This window comes from Saccopteryx bilineata, chromosome 1 (genome assembly GCF_036850765.1).
Source record: "Saccopteryx bilineata isolate mSacBil1 chromosome 1, mSacBil1_pri_phased_curated, whole genome shotgun sequence".
Lineage (NCBI taxonomy): Eukaryota > Metazoa > Chordata > Mammalia > Chiroptera > Emballonuridae > Saccopteryx > Saccopteryx bilineata.
In genome coordinates this window covers 149,106,921-149,125,297 of record NC_089490.1, presented here as the reverse complement: position 1 = coordinate 149,125,297, position 18,377 = coordinate 149,106,921, and the positions used below count along the sequence as shown (strand labels likewise).

General features: G+C 48.9%; 1 protein-coding gene and 1 non-coding gene across 6 annotated transcripts in view; one reads left to right on the top strand and one right to left on the bottom strand.

Moving 5' to 3' along the window:
- Positions 1-6,659: 6,659 nt before the first annotated feature.
- LOC136321153 (small nucleolar RNA SNORA16B/SNORA16A family) lies at positions 6,660-6,793 on the top strand. The gene has a single exon (XR_010728444.1). It is a non-coding gene; the product is annotated as a small nucleolar RNA SNORA16B/SNORA16A family (small nucleolar RNA).
- A 4,844-nt stretch (positions 6,794-11,637) lies between these two features.
- ILF3 (interleukin enhancer binding factor 3) overlaps positions 11,638-18,377 on the bottom strand; it is a 38,479-nt gene continuing 31,739 nt past the window's right edge. For 2 of the 5 annotated variants that reach the window (XM_066273425.1, XM_066273434.1), the window contains exons 13-20: positions 18,119-18,286; positions 17,556-17,693; positions 17,272-17,448; positions 17,025-17,178; positions 16,862-16,915; positions 13,191-13,556; positions 12,409-12,540; positions 11,638-12,018 (exon numbers count right to left, since the gene is read on the bottom strand). In XM_066273425.1, the coding sequence (XP_066129522.1) occupies positions 11,882-12,018; positions 12,409-12,540; positions 13,191-13,556; positions 16,862-16,915; positions 17,025-17,178; positions 17,272-17,448; positions 17,556-17,693; positions 18,119-18,286 (1,326 nt within the window). In that variant the 3' untranslated portion in view covers positions 11,638-11,881. Of the gene's footprint in view, positions 12,019-12,408; positions 12,541-13,190; positions 13,557-15,277; positions 16,417-16,861; positions 16,916-17,024; positions 17,179-17,271; positions 17,449-17,555; positions 17,694-18,118; positions 18,287-18,377 lie in introns of those variants that run through there. The other 3 variants (XM_066273443.1, XM_066273451.1, XM_066273458.1) reach the window with 3 other exon arrangements.

Genomic DNA, 18,377 nt, shown 5'->3' with positions numbered 1-18,377 from the left:
ATATATATGTGCCTTGACCAGGCAAGCCCAGGGTTTCGAACCGGCGACCTCAGTGTTCCAGGTCAACGCTTTATCCCACTGCGCCACCACAGGTCAGGCTATTCCTTCTTTTAATAGTCATTCCTGTGCATACTTACAGATATGTTTATCAGCATATACAAGCAAATATGTTTGTTTGTTTGTTTGTTGTTGCATACGCCTAAGGCCAGTCGCAGATGCAAGTCCCACACCTCAGGGATACGCACTGCTCTCAAGGACCGGCTCCTTCTCTCCCTGTATCAAGAGGTGCCCCAGAAACAACGTGGCTGTCAGAGCCCAACTCTGCACTCTTTTCGAGGTGGCAATGGACACCCCCGGATAAGCCCCAGGCCGACCACTGTCCTCTGGTGGGACACTGGGTCTGGGCGAGCATCACCGCAGGTTCCCTGGAGGAGTGACAGACTTTTTTTATTCTTTTTCCTGTAAACTGGATGGCAGAGGGCAGTAGGCCAAGGAGTTGCAGCCCTCTGAAAGCCAGTGAGAAAAACAGCGGGCGGGGAGCCTCAAGCTCACTGCCGAGGCCCACTGGGTTATGGTGACATAAAAGCAGGCCATTACCCCCGCCCTGGCCAGCCCTAGGCAACCCCCAACTATGTATTTTTTGTTCTTGCTGCTTTGTTGTCAACTGCCTCATTTAGATATAGTAATGGTGTGGGTTTGATTTTGTTTTTCATTTTCTAGAAGCTTTAATACTTTCATACTTTATTTTTTTTAATACTTTCATACTTTTTATAAACTTCTGGAGTTTTTTAATTGTCATTTTCCACTAGTCATGGATCATTGACTCATGGAATTGTAAACAACATTGCAAAACCTTGTGACTTACTCCAATATAAGTTTCATAATAGTTTTTTAAAAATTCAATGGCACAAAAAGGAGGTATGGGAGAAACTACAGGTTGTCCCCAACATCTATTACACTAACGAAATTGTATGATACCACACCTCGTCTCTGTTAATTTCTTCTGCAAATCAGTGTACAATTTTGTTTTGGTATAAATATACTAAAGTGTACTTACTCATTCTCCAGTCAGGGGACTTGTGGGCTTGGTTTTGCTTTTTTTTTTTTTTTTTTTTTTTTTTTTTTTTTTTTTTTTTGTATTTTTCTGAAGCTGGAAACGGGGAGAGACAGTCAGACAAACTCCCGCATGCGCCCAACCGGGTTCCACCCGGCATGCCCACCAGGGGCGATGCTCTGCCCACCAGGGGGTGATGCTCAGCCCCTCCGGGGCATTGCTCTGCCGCGACCAGAGCCACTCTAGCGCCTGGGGCAGAGGCCAAGGAGCCATCCCCAGCGCCCGGGTCATCTTTGCTCCAATGGAGCCTCGGCTGCGGGAGGAGAAGAGAGAGACAGAGAGGAAGGAGAGGGGGAGGGGTGGAGAAGCAGATGGGCACTTCTCCTGTGTGCCCTGGCTGGGAATCGAACCCGGGACTTCTGCACACCAGGCCGACACTCTACCGCTGAGCCAACCGGTCAGGGTGCTTTGTTTGTTTTTACCATTATAAATAGTGCTGCTCTGTGCATTTGTGGAAACTTCTCCTTGTACACTACTGCAAGAATCCTAGGAACGGAACTGCAGGGCCCTACACTGGATGGAGAGACTTTACAAGGCAAGACCAACTATTTTCCAGGGAGTTACACTAGACGCTCATAAAAGCAGCATAGGGAAGCTCCCTTGTATCACATCCTCTCAGACTCTTATACTTTCAGAACTCAATTTTTTTATTATTATTATTATTTTTTTCTGAAGCTGGAAACGGAGAGAGACAGTCAGACAGACTCCCGCATGCGCCCGACTGGGATCCACCCGGCACGCCCACCAGGGGCGAAGCTCTGCCCACCAGGGGGCGATGCTCTGCCCCTCTGGGGCGTCGCTCTGCCGACCAGAGCCACTCTAGCGCCTGGGGCAGAGGCCAAGGAGCCATCCCCAGCGCCTGGGCCATCTTTGCTCCAATGGAGCCTTGGCTGCGGGAGGGGAAGAGAGAGACAGAGAGGAAGGAGGGGGGGATGGAGAAGCAAATGGGCGCTTCTCCTATGTGCCCTGGCTGGGAATCGAACCCTAGTCCCCCGCACGCCAGGCCGACGCTCTACCGCTGAGCCAACCAGCCAGGGCCTCAGAACTCAAATTTTTGCCAATCACGTTTGTGTGAAATGGAATCTCATTGGGGTTGTGATTTGCATTTCCATGATTTCTACTGAAATTGAACATCTTTCAGATGTTGGAAACTTTTACCAATATCTTTCATTACTTAGTTTAGGTGATTTGCAGCTGAAGTCAACACGGCCAAGCTGCTGAGTACTTTTTTTTTTAATTTAGTGTTTTGTGTATATACACACACACACACACACATATTTTTATCTTTTCCACGTGAAACTAGAATACAAAATGGTGGGCTTTGGAGGTTGTAACTATATGCATCTTCATTGAACTGTGCTTTAATATTTTAGTCATTTTTCTTTCTGTGTGATATTTTCAAAGTTTAATATGCATAAAAAATTCAGAAAATGTAAAAGGCAAACAAAATCATTCCCTACGAACCAACGTTCCTAGTAACATTTTTTGTTAGATTCTTTTTTTTTTTTTTGTCTGAAGTTGGAAACGGGGAGGCAGTCAGACAGACTCCTGCATGCGCCTGACCGGGATTCACCTGGCACACCCACCAGGGGGCGATGCTCTGCCCATCTGGGGTGTTGCTCTGTTGCAACCAGAGCCATTCCAGTGCCTGAGGCAGAGGCCATACAGCCATCCTCAGCGCCCAGGCCAACTTTGCTCCAATGGAGCCTTGGCTGCGGGAGGGGAAGAGAGAGACAGAGAGGAAGGAAAGAGGGAGGGGTGGAGAAGCAGATGGGTGCTTCTCCTGTGTGCCCTGGCTGGGAATCGAACCCGGGATTCCTGCACGCCAGGCCTACGCTCTACCACTGAGCCAACTGGCCAGGGCCTTTTGTTAGATTCTTCTGTCTTTCCAGCATGTCTTCATGCAAACAGAAGCAAATACAAAGCTAAATATTTATATTTATCACCCCCCTTATTTTTGTGACAGAGACAGAGAGAGGGACAGACCAACAGGAAGGGAGAGAGATTAGAAACATCAATTTTTCATTGTGGCACCTTAGCTTCTCATGAATTGCTTTCTCATATGTGCCTTGACAGGGGGGGCTACAGCAGACAAAGTGACCCTTTGCTCACACCAGTGACCACGGGCTCAAGCTGGTGAGCCTTTCTCAAACCATATGAGCCTGTGCTCAAGCTGGCAACCTCGGGATTTAGAACCAGGGTCCTCTGCGCTCCAGTCCGACACCCTATCCCAATGGTAGTCAACCTGGTCCCTACCGCCCACTAGTGGGCATTCCAGCTTTCATGGTGGGCAGTAGCAAAGCAACCAAAGTATAAATAAAAATATAGATTTAAGTATAGTAAGTTGTTTTATAAAGATTTATTCTGCCAACAGCAAAAATCCAACATAAACTACTTGGTAAGTAATTATTATTATATGCTTTAACTTGCTATAACTCTGCTTTATAAGTTTTATGAAGTAACTTCCCTACTTTATAAATCACCATTACTGTGGAACCGGTGGGCGGTTAGAAAATTTTGCTACTAACAGAGATACAAAAGTGGGCAGTAGGTATAAAAAGGTTAAATACCTCTGCTGCGCCACCGCCTGGTCAGGCAATACTTATCCCTTTTGTACACAAAAGGTTTACACTGATAGAATGCACTTTGCGCCCTGGCCGGTTGGCTCAGTGGTAGAGCGTCGGCCTGGCGTGCAGAAGTCCCGGGTTCGATTCCTGGCCAGGGCACACAGGAGAAGTACCATCTGCTTCTCCACCCCTCCCCCTCTCCTTCCTCTCTGTCTTTCTCTTCCCCTCCCGCAGCTGAGGCTCCACTGGAGCAAAGGTGGCCCGGGCGGTGGGGATGGCTCCTCGGCCTCTGCCCCAGGCGCTAGAGTGGCTCTGGTTGCAACAAAGCGATGCCCCGGAGGGGCAGAGCATCGCTCCCTGGTGGGCAGAGCGTCACCCCTGGTGGGCATGCCGGGTGGATCCCGGTCGGGCGAATGCGGGAGTCTGTCTGTCTCTCCCCTTTTCCGGCTTCAGAAAAATACAGAAAAAAACAAAAGAATGCACTTTGCTTTTTTGTCTCTAATTTGGAGACCATTTTGTCAGTACATAGTCTCCTTGCTCTTAACAGGTGGCTCATATCCCAAAGTATGGATAGATCATCACTTGCTTAAATGATCTCCTGTTGATTCTTACTTGAATTATGAGTAATCTTTTGCTTCTAAAAACAAAGCTGTAATCAATAATCTTTTTTTAAAAGGATTTTATTTATTCATTCTAGAGATGGGGGAGAGAGGGAGAGAGAGAGAGAAAGAGAGAGAGAAGGGGGGAGGAGCAGGAATCAACTTCCATATGTGCCCTGACCAGGCAAGCCCAGGGTTTTGAACCAGCAACCTCAGTTTTTCAGCTTGATGCTTTATCCACTGCTCCACCAGAGGTCAGGCTGTAATCAATAATCTTGTATTTAATTTTACATGGCAACAAGTATATTTTTAAGAAAAATTTCCAGCAGCTGGATAACTGGGTCAAAGAGTATAATATTATAAGATCCTACACATGCTATCAGTTCTGATATTTGCATTTGCACCAGCTAGCAGTAGATGGAAATGCCTATTTCCCCACAGCCTCTCCAACACAATTTCACCTGCTTGCTTGGGAGAATAACTGTGACAACTCCTTGTCATTTTAAATGCGCATTTCTCTTATTCCCAGTGAGATTTCACACCTATTCTTCATTCCCACCTTCTTTTTTTCCCCATTGATTTTGAGAGAGAAGGGCACTCAAAGACAATGCTCTACCAGCCAGGGCTTCACTCCCACCTTCTTGAAATCTTGTCTTCCTATAGCTTTTCTGCCTTCATTCTCCTAATTTTGTAAGTTGTTTTTTGTACACACAATAATAATAATAATATGATGATGATTAACATTAACAGCCAACACTAATGGAGCAGGTGCCAGTGTGTGCCAGGTGTCTGGTAAGCTCTACACTGTCTTTGCATCATTTGACCCTCGCAATACAGTGAGGTAGGTATTATTTTCATCCCCATTTTATGAATGAAGAAAATGGGGCAGAGCGTTTTCCTGGCTTGCTATGGTCACATGCTAATAATCAAGAAACAGAATTGAAATCTACATTGGTGTGAGCCCTGTGAAGTCACCCTCTTTTTTCTTTTTTTCCTTTTTACAGAGACAGAGAGTCAGAGAGAGGGATAGATAGGGACAGACAGGAACGGAGAGAGATGAGAAGCCTCAATCATTAGTTTTTCGTTGCGACACCTTAGTTGTTCATTGATTGCTTTCTCATATGTGCCTTGACTGCAGGTCTTCAGCAGACCGAGTAACCCCTTGCTCGAGCCAGCGACCTTGGGTCCAAGCTAGTGAGCTTTTGCTCAAACCAGATGAGCCCATGCTCAAGCTGGTGACTTCCGGGTCTTGAACCTGGGTCTTCCACTTCCCAGTTCGATGCTCTATCCACTGCGCCAATGCCTGGTCAGGCTGAAGTCACTCTCTTATAAAACATATTTTCCTGAAGAAGGCAGTATTAGAGATTGCAGCACAGAGAATGGGTGGAAAGGTTACAGCCAGAAGAACCTGAGAGGGAGGACTCAGGCTCTGACAATCAGAAGCCAGGGGACTTCAGCTGAAGAATAAAGAGAGCAAGGAAAGATAGGAATTGGAAGGTGACTATAAAATAAATTTTATTTATTGATTTTTGTGAGAGTATCCACCTGGCAACCTGTGTATTACAGGACTATGCTCTAACCAACCCAGCTATCCAGAAGGTGAGTCAGAGAGAGGGATAGATAGGGACAGGCAAACAGGAACAAAGAGATGAGAAGCATCAATCATTAGTTTTTCATTGTGGCACCTTAGTTGTTCATTGATTGCTTTCTCATATGTGCCTTGACCCGCGGGGGCTACAGCAGACCGAGTAACCCCTTGCTCAAGCCAGCAACCTTGGGTCCAAGCTGGTGAGCCTTGCTCAAACCAGATAAGCCCGCGCTCAAGCTGGCGACCTCAGAGTCTCGAACCTGGGTCCTCGGCATCCCATCCAACGCTGTATCCAGTGCGCCACCGCCTGGTGAGGCCAGAAGGTGACTATTTTAAGTAGGGTGTTTAGGATCAGACTCACGAGGAGGTGACATTTCAGTTAAGGCCTAAACTGAGAGGATCTTACAATGAGAAAAAAGGCCCTGAGTGTTTGTGAGGAGGTCAGTGTGGCTGGAGGGAATGAGAGAAGGAGCTGAAAATGAGATGCGGTTAAATAGAGAGGTCCTGCAAATCCTCTAGTTTGTGATCAGTACTGGCTTTCTTCTGAGCTAGAGGAAAGGGTGGGGTGGTGGTGGAGCGAAGCGATGAAGTAGGGGGTGTAAGTGGTATACAGCCGAGGTTTTGGCGCCGCTCCATAGGGAGAGCTGGGGGGTGCCATAATGTCTCTAATTGAAGCGGCCTGGGAATGAGGTTTCAGCACTCAGGACAGCGCTCCGCGCGTTGCCTGGAGACTAGGGAAGCTGCAGTTCTGGGGGTGGAGCCTGCGAAGGCGTCCTATTAGAAGCGGCGCGCGTGGCCCTTATCGAAGCTGCAACTGCTTCTACAGAACAGCTGTGGTCAAAAGCAGCTCAGAATTACAATTTTCCTTGACGGTCGCCGTTATGTTTGCTGTAATTTATCTGCAACATTTCAGGAAGTTAAAAGAAAAAGCGGCGCGCTCTGCGCACCCTATGGGAACGTTGCGTGGGCGTGGCCTGCAAAAGGGTCCTATAAGTGTTTGCAATGGCACGATAATTCTGAGGGCGAAATCACTAGGCGATGCCTATGACGTGCTTGTATTAGGAGCGGGGCCTGTTGATTGGGCATGGAAGAGGCAGGCAACGTGCACCCAGCGGGTCTAGGAGCCTACTGGGAGGCTGTTTGCAAGTCGGCCTGGGTGGGTGGGTGGGTTTCCGCTCATCATCCCAGGTGCATAACCGGGCTCGGGGAGTTCCCCAAACTGGGTACTAGGTGGTTGTCTTTAGAACTAGTATTTGATATTCCTGGACCCAGGACAGGAGATGGACTTCTGTGTACAGACTGGGAAGTCCAGGAAACTCTGAAGGAGAGGAGGGCGATTTAAGCATCTCTAACGTTGACATAGGGGTACCGAGAGCTTGGAAGGTTTCTTTGGTTTTTCCATCTGGGGGTGAGGGGCACTCTTGTGATATTTTGACCTACTCTTTCCCTAGCCCAGCTGCCAAGAGACTAAGCTTAGGTATCAGCTTCTTGGGAGACATTGGTAAGGCCAGACAGAACTTGTGACCTCTGGGTAATGACCTTCGTGGCCAATCCCTATTAATTCCTGCTTATCTCCCCACAGCAGAGAGGAGGACCTGTTCACCTAGCGCCTCAACTTCCTGTATCTTAAGGCAAGGCAATGCCCATTGCTGGGCTAGTCTACTGGTCTGGTTGTGAGCTGTTCCATTACCAAATCCAGTGGGTTCTGCTGCCCAAATCCCCCTAAACAGCACATCTTGGACATTCCAGGACTCAAGCCTCTTTGCTGGTCTGTTGCCCTCACTCTCCCCTCTCCCATACACCTATTTTCTGCCCCACAGCCAAAAGGACTGTTCCTAAGTACAACTAGGCCTGGGTCTTCTTAGTTTAGAATCCTTCCATAGCTCCCAATTACCCTCAGGATCAAGGTTAGAATTCTTCTGGTTGGTTGTCAAGGCAATGGAGAGGGTGCCCCTCACTGACACAGAAAGGCTTCTCCCTTTTTGCAACCAAAAAGCTTTGTCCACCTGAGTTCAGCTCATTTAAGTCTAGCTGAATTCTGTGCTTGCTGTTCTCTGCATGGCGTACCCTTATCTCACCCTCCCCAACACACCCCTGGGCTTAGTTCAAGCATTCTCACTTGAAACACAGCCTTCTCTGACACTTCCTGCCCAGATGGGACAAGGCCCTCTTGGTGCCTGTAAGCTCCATGAAGGCAGGGATCAAAGTTCAAGTACCAAGTACAGAAGTGAGACATAAGTAACACCCAGTAAATACATGTTGAGTGAATGAGACAAGGAACACAGAAGTTTCCATTTATTATGGAATGAATCAGAAGGAGCATTGGGCCAAGAAGGCTTTCTGCAAAGGGCACAAATTGAGCATTGGGGCTCACACCTGGAGACTGAATCCTCTGGCTGACAGCCCAGCTGTAGAGGGACAGGCTGCACAAAAGTGGTCAATGGTCCAAAGGGGAGGATATACACTGCCAGGGTAGTTGGGCAGCTAGGTGGGAACTGCCATGTCAATTAGACCCCAGCCCAAAGGACACTAGAGCCCCAGTGACCGCCAAATCTATAGATGTGGAAATTCTGGATTTGTGTCCCATTACTGCTTAGAGGCCCAATTTGGTCCTAAATTGCCAACCCCCAACACTCCCATATCAGTCTAAATTCTGTCCCTTTCTCAGATGCCATCTTGACCCACCATGCCTGCATCCAGCTGCCCAGTCAGTGATTTATCTCCTTTCCTTCATTCCCTCCAAAGGCATTCTGAGCCCTCTGGGGTGTTGTGTCCAGTTCCAGGTCACTGACCCCCTGGCCTACCCACAAAACACCCTTAAAAAAAATTCACCCCCCCCCCCCGAGACAAAGTGAGAGTCAAAGAGAGGGATAGATAGGGAAAGACTAAAACGCAGAGAGATGAGAAGCATCAATCATCAGTTTTTCGTTGTGGCACTTAATTGTTCATTGATTGCTTTCTCATATGTGCCTTGACTGTGGGGCTACAGCAGACCGAGTAACCCCTTGCTCAAGCCAGCGACCTTGGGTACTAGCTGGTGAGCTTTTGCTCAAACCAGATGAGCTGGTGCTCAAGCTGGTGACCTAGGGGTCTCAAACCTGGGTCCTCCACATGCCAGTCTGACGCTCTATCCACTGTGCAACCGCCTAGTCAGGCCAAACACCCTATATCTTGACCAACTGCTGAGTAAACATGTGGACCTTCCTTCCTGCTCATGCTCTTGGTGATCTCAGCTGGTGACTACAAGATCCATGACACTGTCCTCCAGTAACATGGGCTAGAGCATCTGTGTTATAGGTGAGCTGTTGCCCTCTATGGCCCCAGCCAAGGTGGAGAAACAGCTCAGCAAGGTCTTTCTTCGGGCTGGCTTCCTGGGCTTGGAGGGGAATAGGCCTGGGAAGGCTTTGGTCAGCTTCAAATGGGTGATGCATCAGCAAGGCCTTTTCCATGGTCAAGGTGACAGCCACCTTTTCCTGAACATTTTTCTGGAGTAGGTTAAGAGTTGGGATACTGCAACCAGCCAGCTGCATCACCAGGCCACCAGCACCACTGAAGTCCAAGCAGCATTTGGGTGCCAAGGGACCTGTGCTCATGAGCTGTTCCCTCAGGACTGGTACTCACTGTGCTGCAAAGATGCTGCTAGCTCTGTGCTGTCCAGACCTCATCATGGTGATCCTGGCTGTGGCCAACAAACTCCCAGGGCCGTGCCAGCTGCCCAGTTGGTGAAACCTTCACCCAATCCAGTAGTGGGCTGAACAATATCTCCAAAAAGGTGTGTCCACATCCTAACTGCTGATGCCTATGAATATGATTGTATTTACCAAAAGGGTCTCTTTAGATATAATTAAGGATCTTGAAATGAGCTCATCTTGGATTAAGGTGGGCCCTAACTCCAATGATTCATTATCTTTTTAAGAAAAAAGAAAACTTGAGACATGGGTTTACATTCAGGAATTTGAATGTGGTTGTGGTCGTCGCTGTTTGGGAAACTGAAGGTGAGGAGACCTGTGTTGGTAAGGCAGGTCGAGTTTGAAGGCAAGTGGCAGTCAGAGCCACGGGGCTCCTCCCTGTGGATTTCTGAGTGACACAGACTCTGTCCACAGCCTGTATCCTGTTACCACAAAAACAAGGGTCCCACTGATCTCACATGGGTCTCTGTGTCCCAGACCCTGCCCATGTCTAGAAAAGGAACTGGGGTGAACACCCATTCCTCAGGTCTGTGTCCTCTCCACTCATGCACATACTTGAGGGATTCCAAGGCACTTCAGGCTGACCCTAATGTTCATACTGTGGGCCACCTGTCGGACAGACTTCACAGGGTCCCTCTCCCCAGGTTGGATCACTTGGTATCTGGGACTTCCTCTGCTGCAGCACAAAACAAAAAATTTCCAATGTTTTCATTTTTAGTGGAGAACACCTTTCTTTCACCTTTCCAAGAGAGCAAGTCTTGATCCTTTGAAGGCACACTAGAGTTTCTGCCTTGTATGAGCGATCCTGCATCAAGAATGGTTTGCACTTCTCCCAGTGGTTAACCAAGCATGGGAGGCCGAAGGGCCACCTGGGGCTTTGGCCATAAACAGTGTCTGGCCGGAGTGTAAAGAGGCAGTAAGTCAACTGCCTGCAGAGGGGCAATTCAGGCCTTGACTACCTGCAGGGTTCTTCCCAGACAGGCCACTCCCTGGAGCAGGGCCAGAGTTGAGAAGAGCTGCATGGGTGTTTCTCCACCAGACTGCTGATGCTTACGTGTAGAACGTTCTGCAGAATCCTTGGCTTCTACCCACTATGTGACAAATATTTCCCAAGCACTACAAAATTGTTTGGGATTGAAAAAGTACTCTAGAGCAATCTGCTGGAACAGGGCTGGGCCACTGTCAAGAACTCCACTAGTGCACTCTGTGGAATTCTGGGTAGAGGCAGCACCAGGAAAGCAGGCTGTGGCTGCAGCTGCCAGGGTGCCATGCCAACATAGATGGTTCCATGGCTGGAGTTTCTCACATCTTGGCATGCCTCAACCAGATTTCAATCTGATTTTTTAAAATTAGGTTCTATATACCAAACTTAATCCGTGGCAACTTCAAATTACACTTACACTACACCTAAAATTCATGGAGAATACATAGCATGCTGAATTGTGGGGGCAAACACAAACAACAGCATGGGCCACTAGGCAGCTATGCAAACACTAGGGCGGTGGAGTTCAATGGAACATGGACCACAAGGTTCCAGGAAACTGGTTGCTGGCCCTGGTCAACTCAGAATAAAAAAGTCTATAAGCCTGGAGCTGGGCCTTGGATCCTCTCTGGTGAACAGGGACCATCCTGCCACCTGTGCCCCACTTTCTGGTGCTGGAAATAGAGTAAGGAACCTGCCCACTGGACTGCTACAGGGTCAGACACCCAGGCCTACGGCGCAGTTTTCTTTCTTTTTCTTTATTTGTCTACATTCAGCTGAATTCAGATGTACTGCCTGAATGATCCAGACATACCAAAAAAAAAAAACCAAAAAACAAAAAAAACAACCCAACAAAAAAAATACCCTCCCCCCAAAAACGCCCACTCTTTCCCACTGGTTTTTAAAATAAAATCTTCACTTATAAAACTGAAACACTAAAGCATTATTAAAATACAGAAAGCTCGTTTAACTCACTTCACAAAAGCATTAACAGATGAGGTATCCCCTCTGTAACTATTTCAAGACAAATTTGAGTTAACACTAACACCAATTGTAAATAGACAGAGGGATACTGAACTGTAAGAACTCAGAAAACTCTACTCGGACAAAGTTGTAATGGCAACTAACAAACCACTGAAGACGTGGAGTCCCAAACACGGCTAAATATGGGTCACAGAACGGGTCACAAAGTGACCACCTGCACCTCACAACACAGCAACGTGGACGGGGTAGGGCAAGAGGACCCAGAGGGGCCGCAGACATGTTAACTGTGATGCATAAAACTGAATCTTACAACAAGGAGGGATAAGTGCAGAAGGTATAAATCTTCACCCTCAGGGCTTTATCTGTACTGGTAGTTCATGCTGTGATCTGCATTCCTGCCGTAGCCTCCCTGTGATGACTGGTAGGAGCTGGGAGGGCCGCTGTAATTCTGGCCAGAACCTGGGGAGTTGTAGTTCGACTGTGACGAGTAGCCTCCTGAGAGAAAGAGGGGGTGGGGATCAGCCCAGTCACAGAGGCAGCAGCAGAGGGAATTCTAATTAGAGCTGTCTAAGCACTACACTGTTTGCCTGGGTAGTGTCAGCATTTCTTCACAGAGGTGCCAACATTTAGAGTAAGGCAATTTCTGGATCTCTGGTTTCTAAAAAGCCGAGCTTGGAGATATGCCTAAGACACTGCTCGCACAAGGTACCACGTGCCCGTGTCTCCTGCTTTCTGTTCTTGCCCCACAGAAGCCAAGAGCCAGCTAACAACCACTGTGGCCCTGCCCAAGCTGCTATCTACCCATGCCAGACCATGTCCCCTCCTCAAAGCCTGTGTGGCTCTGCCCCCACCCCATTGCTGTGTCACCTGCTGCTACAGGCCCACCTTGTTTGCCTTGGTAGGAGGAGCCGCCCCCAGAACCTCCTCCGTAGCCCCCATGTGACCCGGGGTTGTAGGATGACCCGCCTGAACCGTAGCTGTTCCCGCCGCCGCTTCGGCCTCCGCTACCACTGTAGTCTGGGGGAAGAGAAGACAGTGTGGTTAAGGGGCCTTGTGCTACAGCTCTGGATGTGGGAGGCCTTTGGCCAGTGGACCTTACAAATTCCCCTGCCCAGACTGCTTAAATTTGGCACATCAGTCCCATCACAAAATGCCAAGGACTGGCTGGAGCCCTGCAAGATCACCCGCCCTGGGCTGGCCTGATCACCACATTCTGAAGCCAAGTTCCATCTGACCTCCCCATCTGCTCCTCCAACCTAAGCTTCCCATTTCAGAAGCTAGTGTTAGCCCAATTTCCAACTCCTGCTGCTGACTGTCCCATCACAGCCAATCACAGTCCTACTCTTTCCCAGTTGAGTCATTAGTACAATGCAGCCTACCAGTTCTATCAATGAGGTAGAGGGGAGGTAAAGTGGGGAGTAACTGAGGCTCTTTTAGGGGCTGAACGCAACCTAGTCTCCATTGGTCACCTTGCAGTAGCTGGCCCAGACTCAGACTCCACCCTTGTGTCTCAGCCTCAACCCATAGGAAGCCTTAGCCTGGGGCCTCTGCTTCCAGGTTTGTCCCAATGCCCACCCTGCAGGTAACACCTCCAACCTCCTTCCAGTCCCCTTTTCAGCCAGAGATGGGACAGTGCTGAACTTCTGGGGAAATGGATGCCAACTCACTGAATTTGCTCTCGTAGCTGTAGTCGGAGCTGCCCCCGCCCCCGGGAGAGCTGTAGGAGTTAGAGTAGGAGGAGTAGTTGCCTTGGCCATGACTATAGCCTTTCTGCTTGCCCTGCGGGGGGCCATAGTTGCTGTACTGGCTCTGGTTGTAGGACTGCTGCTGGCCTGGGTGGGACTGGTAGCCTGAGCCGTAGGAGGGCTTCTGCTGGCCCCCATGTGGCTGCTTCTTCCCGGCATGTTTCGGGGGCACTGGGGAGTTGTAGTTGTCACCTTGGTAGTAGGAGCCGTAGCCGGAGGAGCCACCACCGCCCCCGCCGCCGCCACTGCCAGCATTCCCAGAATGCCCTCCATTGCTGTAGAACTGACCTAAACAGGAAGGCATCTGGTCAGGTGGAGGCTCAGGGAAATGGGAGTGGGGGGAAGGGGTGGGAGGGAAGGTCGAAGTTGTGGGTCCTGAAGGCTGACCCACAAGCCCGCTCGCTGCCCAGGCAGGGGCAGAGTGAGAGGTTGAAGAGCAAGGAGCAGCGGCTCCAGTTCCTAAAGCAGTCTGGTCTGGCCAGACCCAGCCTTCAGCTCCACTCACCCATTAGCTGATGACAACAATGGATCTTTGCCAAGCAGCAGCACGGCAGCACGCCAAGAGCAGCTTTTGCAGAGGATGTCAATGTTACAATGAGATGGACTCCGAGTGCAGGATGACATTCACAACTAGCTGACTGCTACCCATATGTCCCCAACGATGACAGGAAAAGCAAAGCCCCAGAGAAGCAGCCAGCCCTCCCCCTGCTGTGCTGGGAAGAGGCTTGACAGTCACAGGCTTGTATGACCCTAGGAAATGATCTTTAACCAGGCCCGACACTGGTGTCATTCCTGGAAGACCAACTGGCCTGATCTTGTTCTTGGGAGAACCAGAAATGGAAGCTTAAGCCAAATAACCCGGGGCTCCTCCCTGATAGGATTTATGCAAACACATGACTTCAGGAGCAATTCCATGGCCTCCTGGGGAAAGAAGGCTAAGGCTGGGATCAGAAAATCCAGGTAGGCCCCAGAGGTCCCGTCCTTGTTCCCAGCACAGCTGCTGGGCTCAGGCAGGACCGAGCAGCAGGACTGACAAGCGTGTAGCAAGGCCGCCACATTCTCAGGCCCTAGAGTCGAGAATGTCACGGAGAGCCCCCACTTCTGGTCATTAGGTAAGGACCCCAGAACACTGGTTTCTCAAGATATTGCTCCCATCCCAAACTCAGGTGGACCCGTGGGAAATGTGTCAGCTAAGGTGAGGGGGTCAGCGGAGGACGGGTCCTATGGGTGCCTATCCATCCTAGCTGGGCAGTCTCAGGGCTCTTATAGGGCAGTGGAGCTCCTGGACTCCCAGAGCAGGTCGGTCTGTGCATGCCTTTGCTTGTTGGCTCTGCCTCTGTCCAGTTATGGGTAGGAGGGGGAAGGGAAGCTTCCATAGAGCCTGCCCCTTCCTTCCATATTTAGCATTGAGAGTCCCTCACCTTTTAGGTGAATTTAGTCCTCCTGAGCCTTCTACCCACTGAAGATGTATGCCCCATAGTGGTGTACCTTCAGTTGTTTGAACAGTAATTTGGATAAACTTATCACTAACATGGGTTTATTTTCTTCAAGTAGCAGCCTCCACCCCACCCTACACCAACCCCTCATCACAAAGCCAAGGACAAGGATGTGTCCCACAATGCAAAAGAACAAACACATGAGGAGGCCAGGACAAGAAGTCCTCCTCAGGATCCCTCTGAGTACTCTGCCACATCGGTGGATCCTCTGCCTGAATGAGCACCTGACTCCTTAGCCCTCCACAAACACAGGAATGAATGAAGACGCCAAGTAATTAGGGCTTGTTACTTTAACATGTATTGATTAAAAAATAATAATAAATGGGAAGGGTAGTTTTCAACGTCATTCAGGATAACTATTTCCTGGTATAAAAAGACATTATTCTCAAACAATAACTTTCTAAAAAAAGAAAAAATACACCATGCAATCAAAGTTTTAAAAAGTTTCACTGAATGTTTCAAACCTCTGGGAACAAATTATGCAGTAACCATTTTGACCAGTTTTTGCCTGAATAAATGCAAAATCTTGCAAGTCAACGCAGAGGCAGGATTTGCTGCAAAAGGAACTGCTGATCAGAGCCAACAAGACATGTTTCCAAGGAGTCCCACCAGGAAACAGGGGCCTGAGTGAAGAGCACAGTCACCTCTGTGCACCTCTGAAACAGAGAGGCACAACCTCAAGTGTGCCGCCGAAGGTGAGAAGGCAGAAGGTCCCAGGGCTTCTGAGATCCACCGCAGCTGCACTCAGCAGCGCGGCCCTGGTGAGACAAGCTCCTCACTGGAGAACTGAGTTGTATATTAAGCTCTTTCTGCTTATTTTTAAAGCCCCATTTAAAATATTTCTAGGATCCTATGCATTTGCAACTGCAATTAAGACTTGCAAAATTCTGCATTATCGCTCCCTTAAGCCTGTCTACTTCTTGCACTAAACGATGGAAGCACAGTTTTGATACCTTTGAGAGTTCACCTCTAGCTAAACCAGCCACAGAATGTTGCATCCCCGAACACAAACCCACCAGAGCATTTACAAGAGGCAGGAGAGGTTAACTTATTAGCACAATATACAATTTCCCAATGTTCCCAACATTTTACATGCTTGAAAAAAAAAATCGGTTGCTCTGGATTCGGATGTAGTAAAATGGTTTTCATCACTGTCAAAGGCATCAACCAGATTTGAGAATTTGTTAAAAGGTTAAAAATTCATACAAAACCTGCTGTAAATTAAGACAAAGGTAGATTAAAATGCATCATTATCTGTCTCTTAAATAAAGTAATGCTTTCCATAAAAAGCAAAGGTGGGCTTTTGCCTTGATGCTGACCAACGCTGGCTCTAGAATTCTGTGCAATTCTGCACAAAAAAATGCATTCTCTGAAAATTGTTTTCCACTTATTGTGAACTTCAACATGACCAAGTTCAAAGGCAAATCACGATAAAAACTGCCATTGTCTTAAATTCTGCAGGCTAAGATTCAGACAAGCTGCGGTGACAAGCCACGGTTGAGAAACCCAGTGAAGCACAGGGCACAGCACGGACACTTTAGGTTTGGAGTTCGAGAAAATTGGAGTAAAAAGTTGATTTTTTGTGCAATACTTTTAGATGCTCTAGGAAGACCCAAAATCATGATAGCCGTAGCAGTCTGTGAAAAAGTCACCTACAAAAGGGGGAGACAGAGCAGAGAAAAAAAATTAGAATTCTTTTGAAAAATGGCACAGAGCGCCACATATGAAATTCATGTTTTAGATTTCTCTGCTCCTGTAACCCCCCAATGAAGGCTCCTTCTCAAGACAAGAGCTGTGCACTGTCAGGAAAAGCATTTTCACAGGATTGGTGCTTCGGTTCACATGGCTTAAAGCAGAGAAATTTAAAATTTTGACTTTTAAAGAACTTTCAAGTCACACTAGTGTGGGTGTTAGCATTTACAGAGTAAATCACACTTTTGCAGGATGGGGAGGGTGGGGCATGATCTAATGACCAAGAATAGGTGTGGGCAACTCAAGTCTCAGGGAGGCTGCTGGCAGGCCACCCTGCTAACTCAGGCACAGGAGCTATACTGTAGCTTCCTCCCAAACTCAGACCAAGAGAAATAACACACTTACTGTAGCCGGCTGTCGCTGAGTTGCCACCGTACCCATAGCTGCCATATCCAGTACCTGGAAGGGAACGACAGTTACTGGAGCTGGAGCCAGGTATCCCATGAACCAACCTTGCCCAGCATCTCATTTCAACCCCAGGGAGCAAGACAGGCCCAAAGATTCTCACCAGCATTCATGTAACCTCCATGGTTGGCACCACCAAATCCTCTCCCTCTCCCTCGACCACGGATGTTCCCTCCTCTTCCCCGCCCTCGAAGGTTTGGGGGCGGAGGCACTTCGTTGTGCATGGGGCCCCCCATGCCAAAGCCAGGGTTATGTGGCTAGACAGGAAAGAACAAATTTACATTCGTCTCATGCTCAGATCACAGAAGAATTTGTGCCAAACTCAAGAGATCTCAGGGGCAGCCAGTTACCTTAGCAGCAAATTTCGGTCCCCCTCTGACAGGCACAGGCACTCTCTTTTTCTTGTTGGCTTCAAGTGCAAGGGGAGCATCAGGGAACAGCTTCTCCAGCGCAGCGAGGGCAGCATAGGCTTTTGCTACCTTTTTGTTTGAACCAGCACCTTGAAACTTTTGTCCATCTACCTCGACCTGGCAAGAATAAACATGCATATGGAATGATTCAAAGCCTCCCAATAGGTCAGGGGGACTTTCCAAACGTGCCAGGTCTCCACAGAAACAGCTCCAGGACCACTCACCTCCATGACAAAGCGCTTGTCATGGCTTCCACCAGTCTCTGAAATGAGCTCATACTTGAGGCCACGCCTCTTCTCATTAAGCTCCATGACAGGATTCTTGCCATGCTTGGTCAGGATCGGCCCCTGCTGTTTTACGTTCTCAGGGAAAACAGAAAAGAAAACCAATACACTCAGCTAGGGGCTGTTCAGCATGTGGAGGACAGCCACTCCTGTATCACGGCCCTCTGCTCTATGCAACCTGCTGTCCCACATCACCCTCACCTCTGAAGGTCATCTGTGAGCCTCTGGGCAATACGATGACCCCCACTGCATCCTCCTCCTCTGGGAAATAGCCTGTCCCGACAGAGGGCCCTCCCAGTGCAGCCCTAAGGACTGTGTCAACACCAGCAAAGCCTTCTCAGTAATGGCTCAAAGGTACATATCCAGCTCCCCCTACTGGGTCCCAGACTGGAAGGTGACTCCTTTGGAGGGAAATGACAAGGACCAGCAACTGGCCCAGCTCATAGGGCATAAGGATGCCTGTTCCATCCTGTTGGACACTCCAGTGTTCACCATGGGCTCACCTCAGCAGTGGGATCTGAGGTGAAGGTAGCACTGGGGGTCGAAGCAGCTTCTACCACAGGTGGAGGGGCCACCACGGCTGGTTTAGCCTCCGTCTCCTCAGCTGAGTCCTCCCCTTTACTAGAGTCTCTGCCTTCAGCTCCCGTAGGCAAGCCCATATCCTGTAACACCTGTGAAGCAGATCACAAGGCCCCCAGTGAGGGAGGAGGCTCAGCACGGGGGTACCCAGAATCAGAAGCTCCTAGTGTGACACCCAGCAAT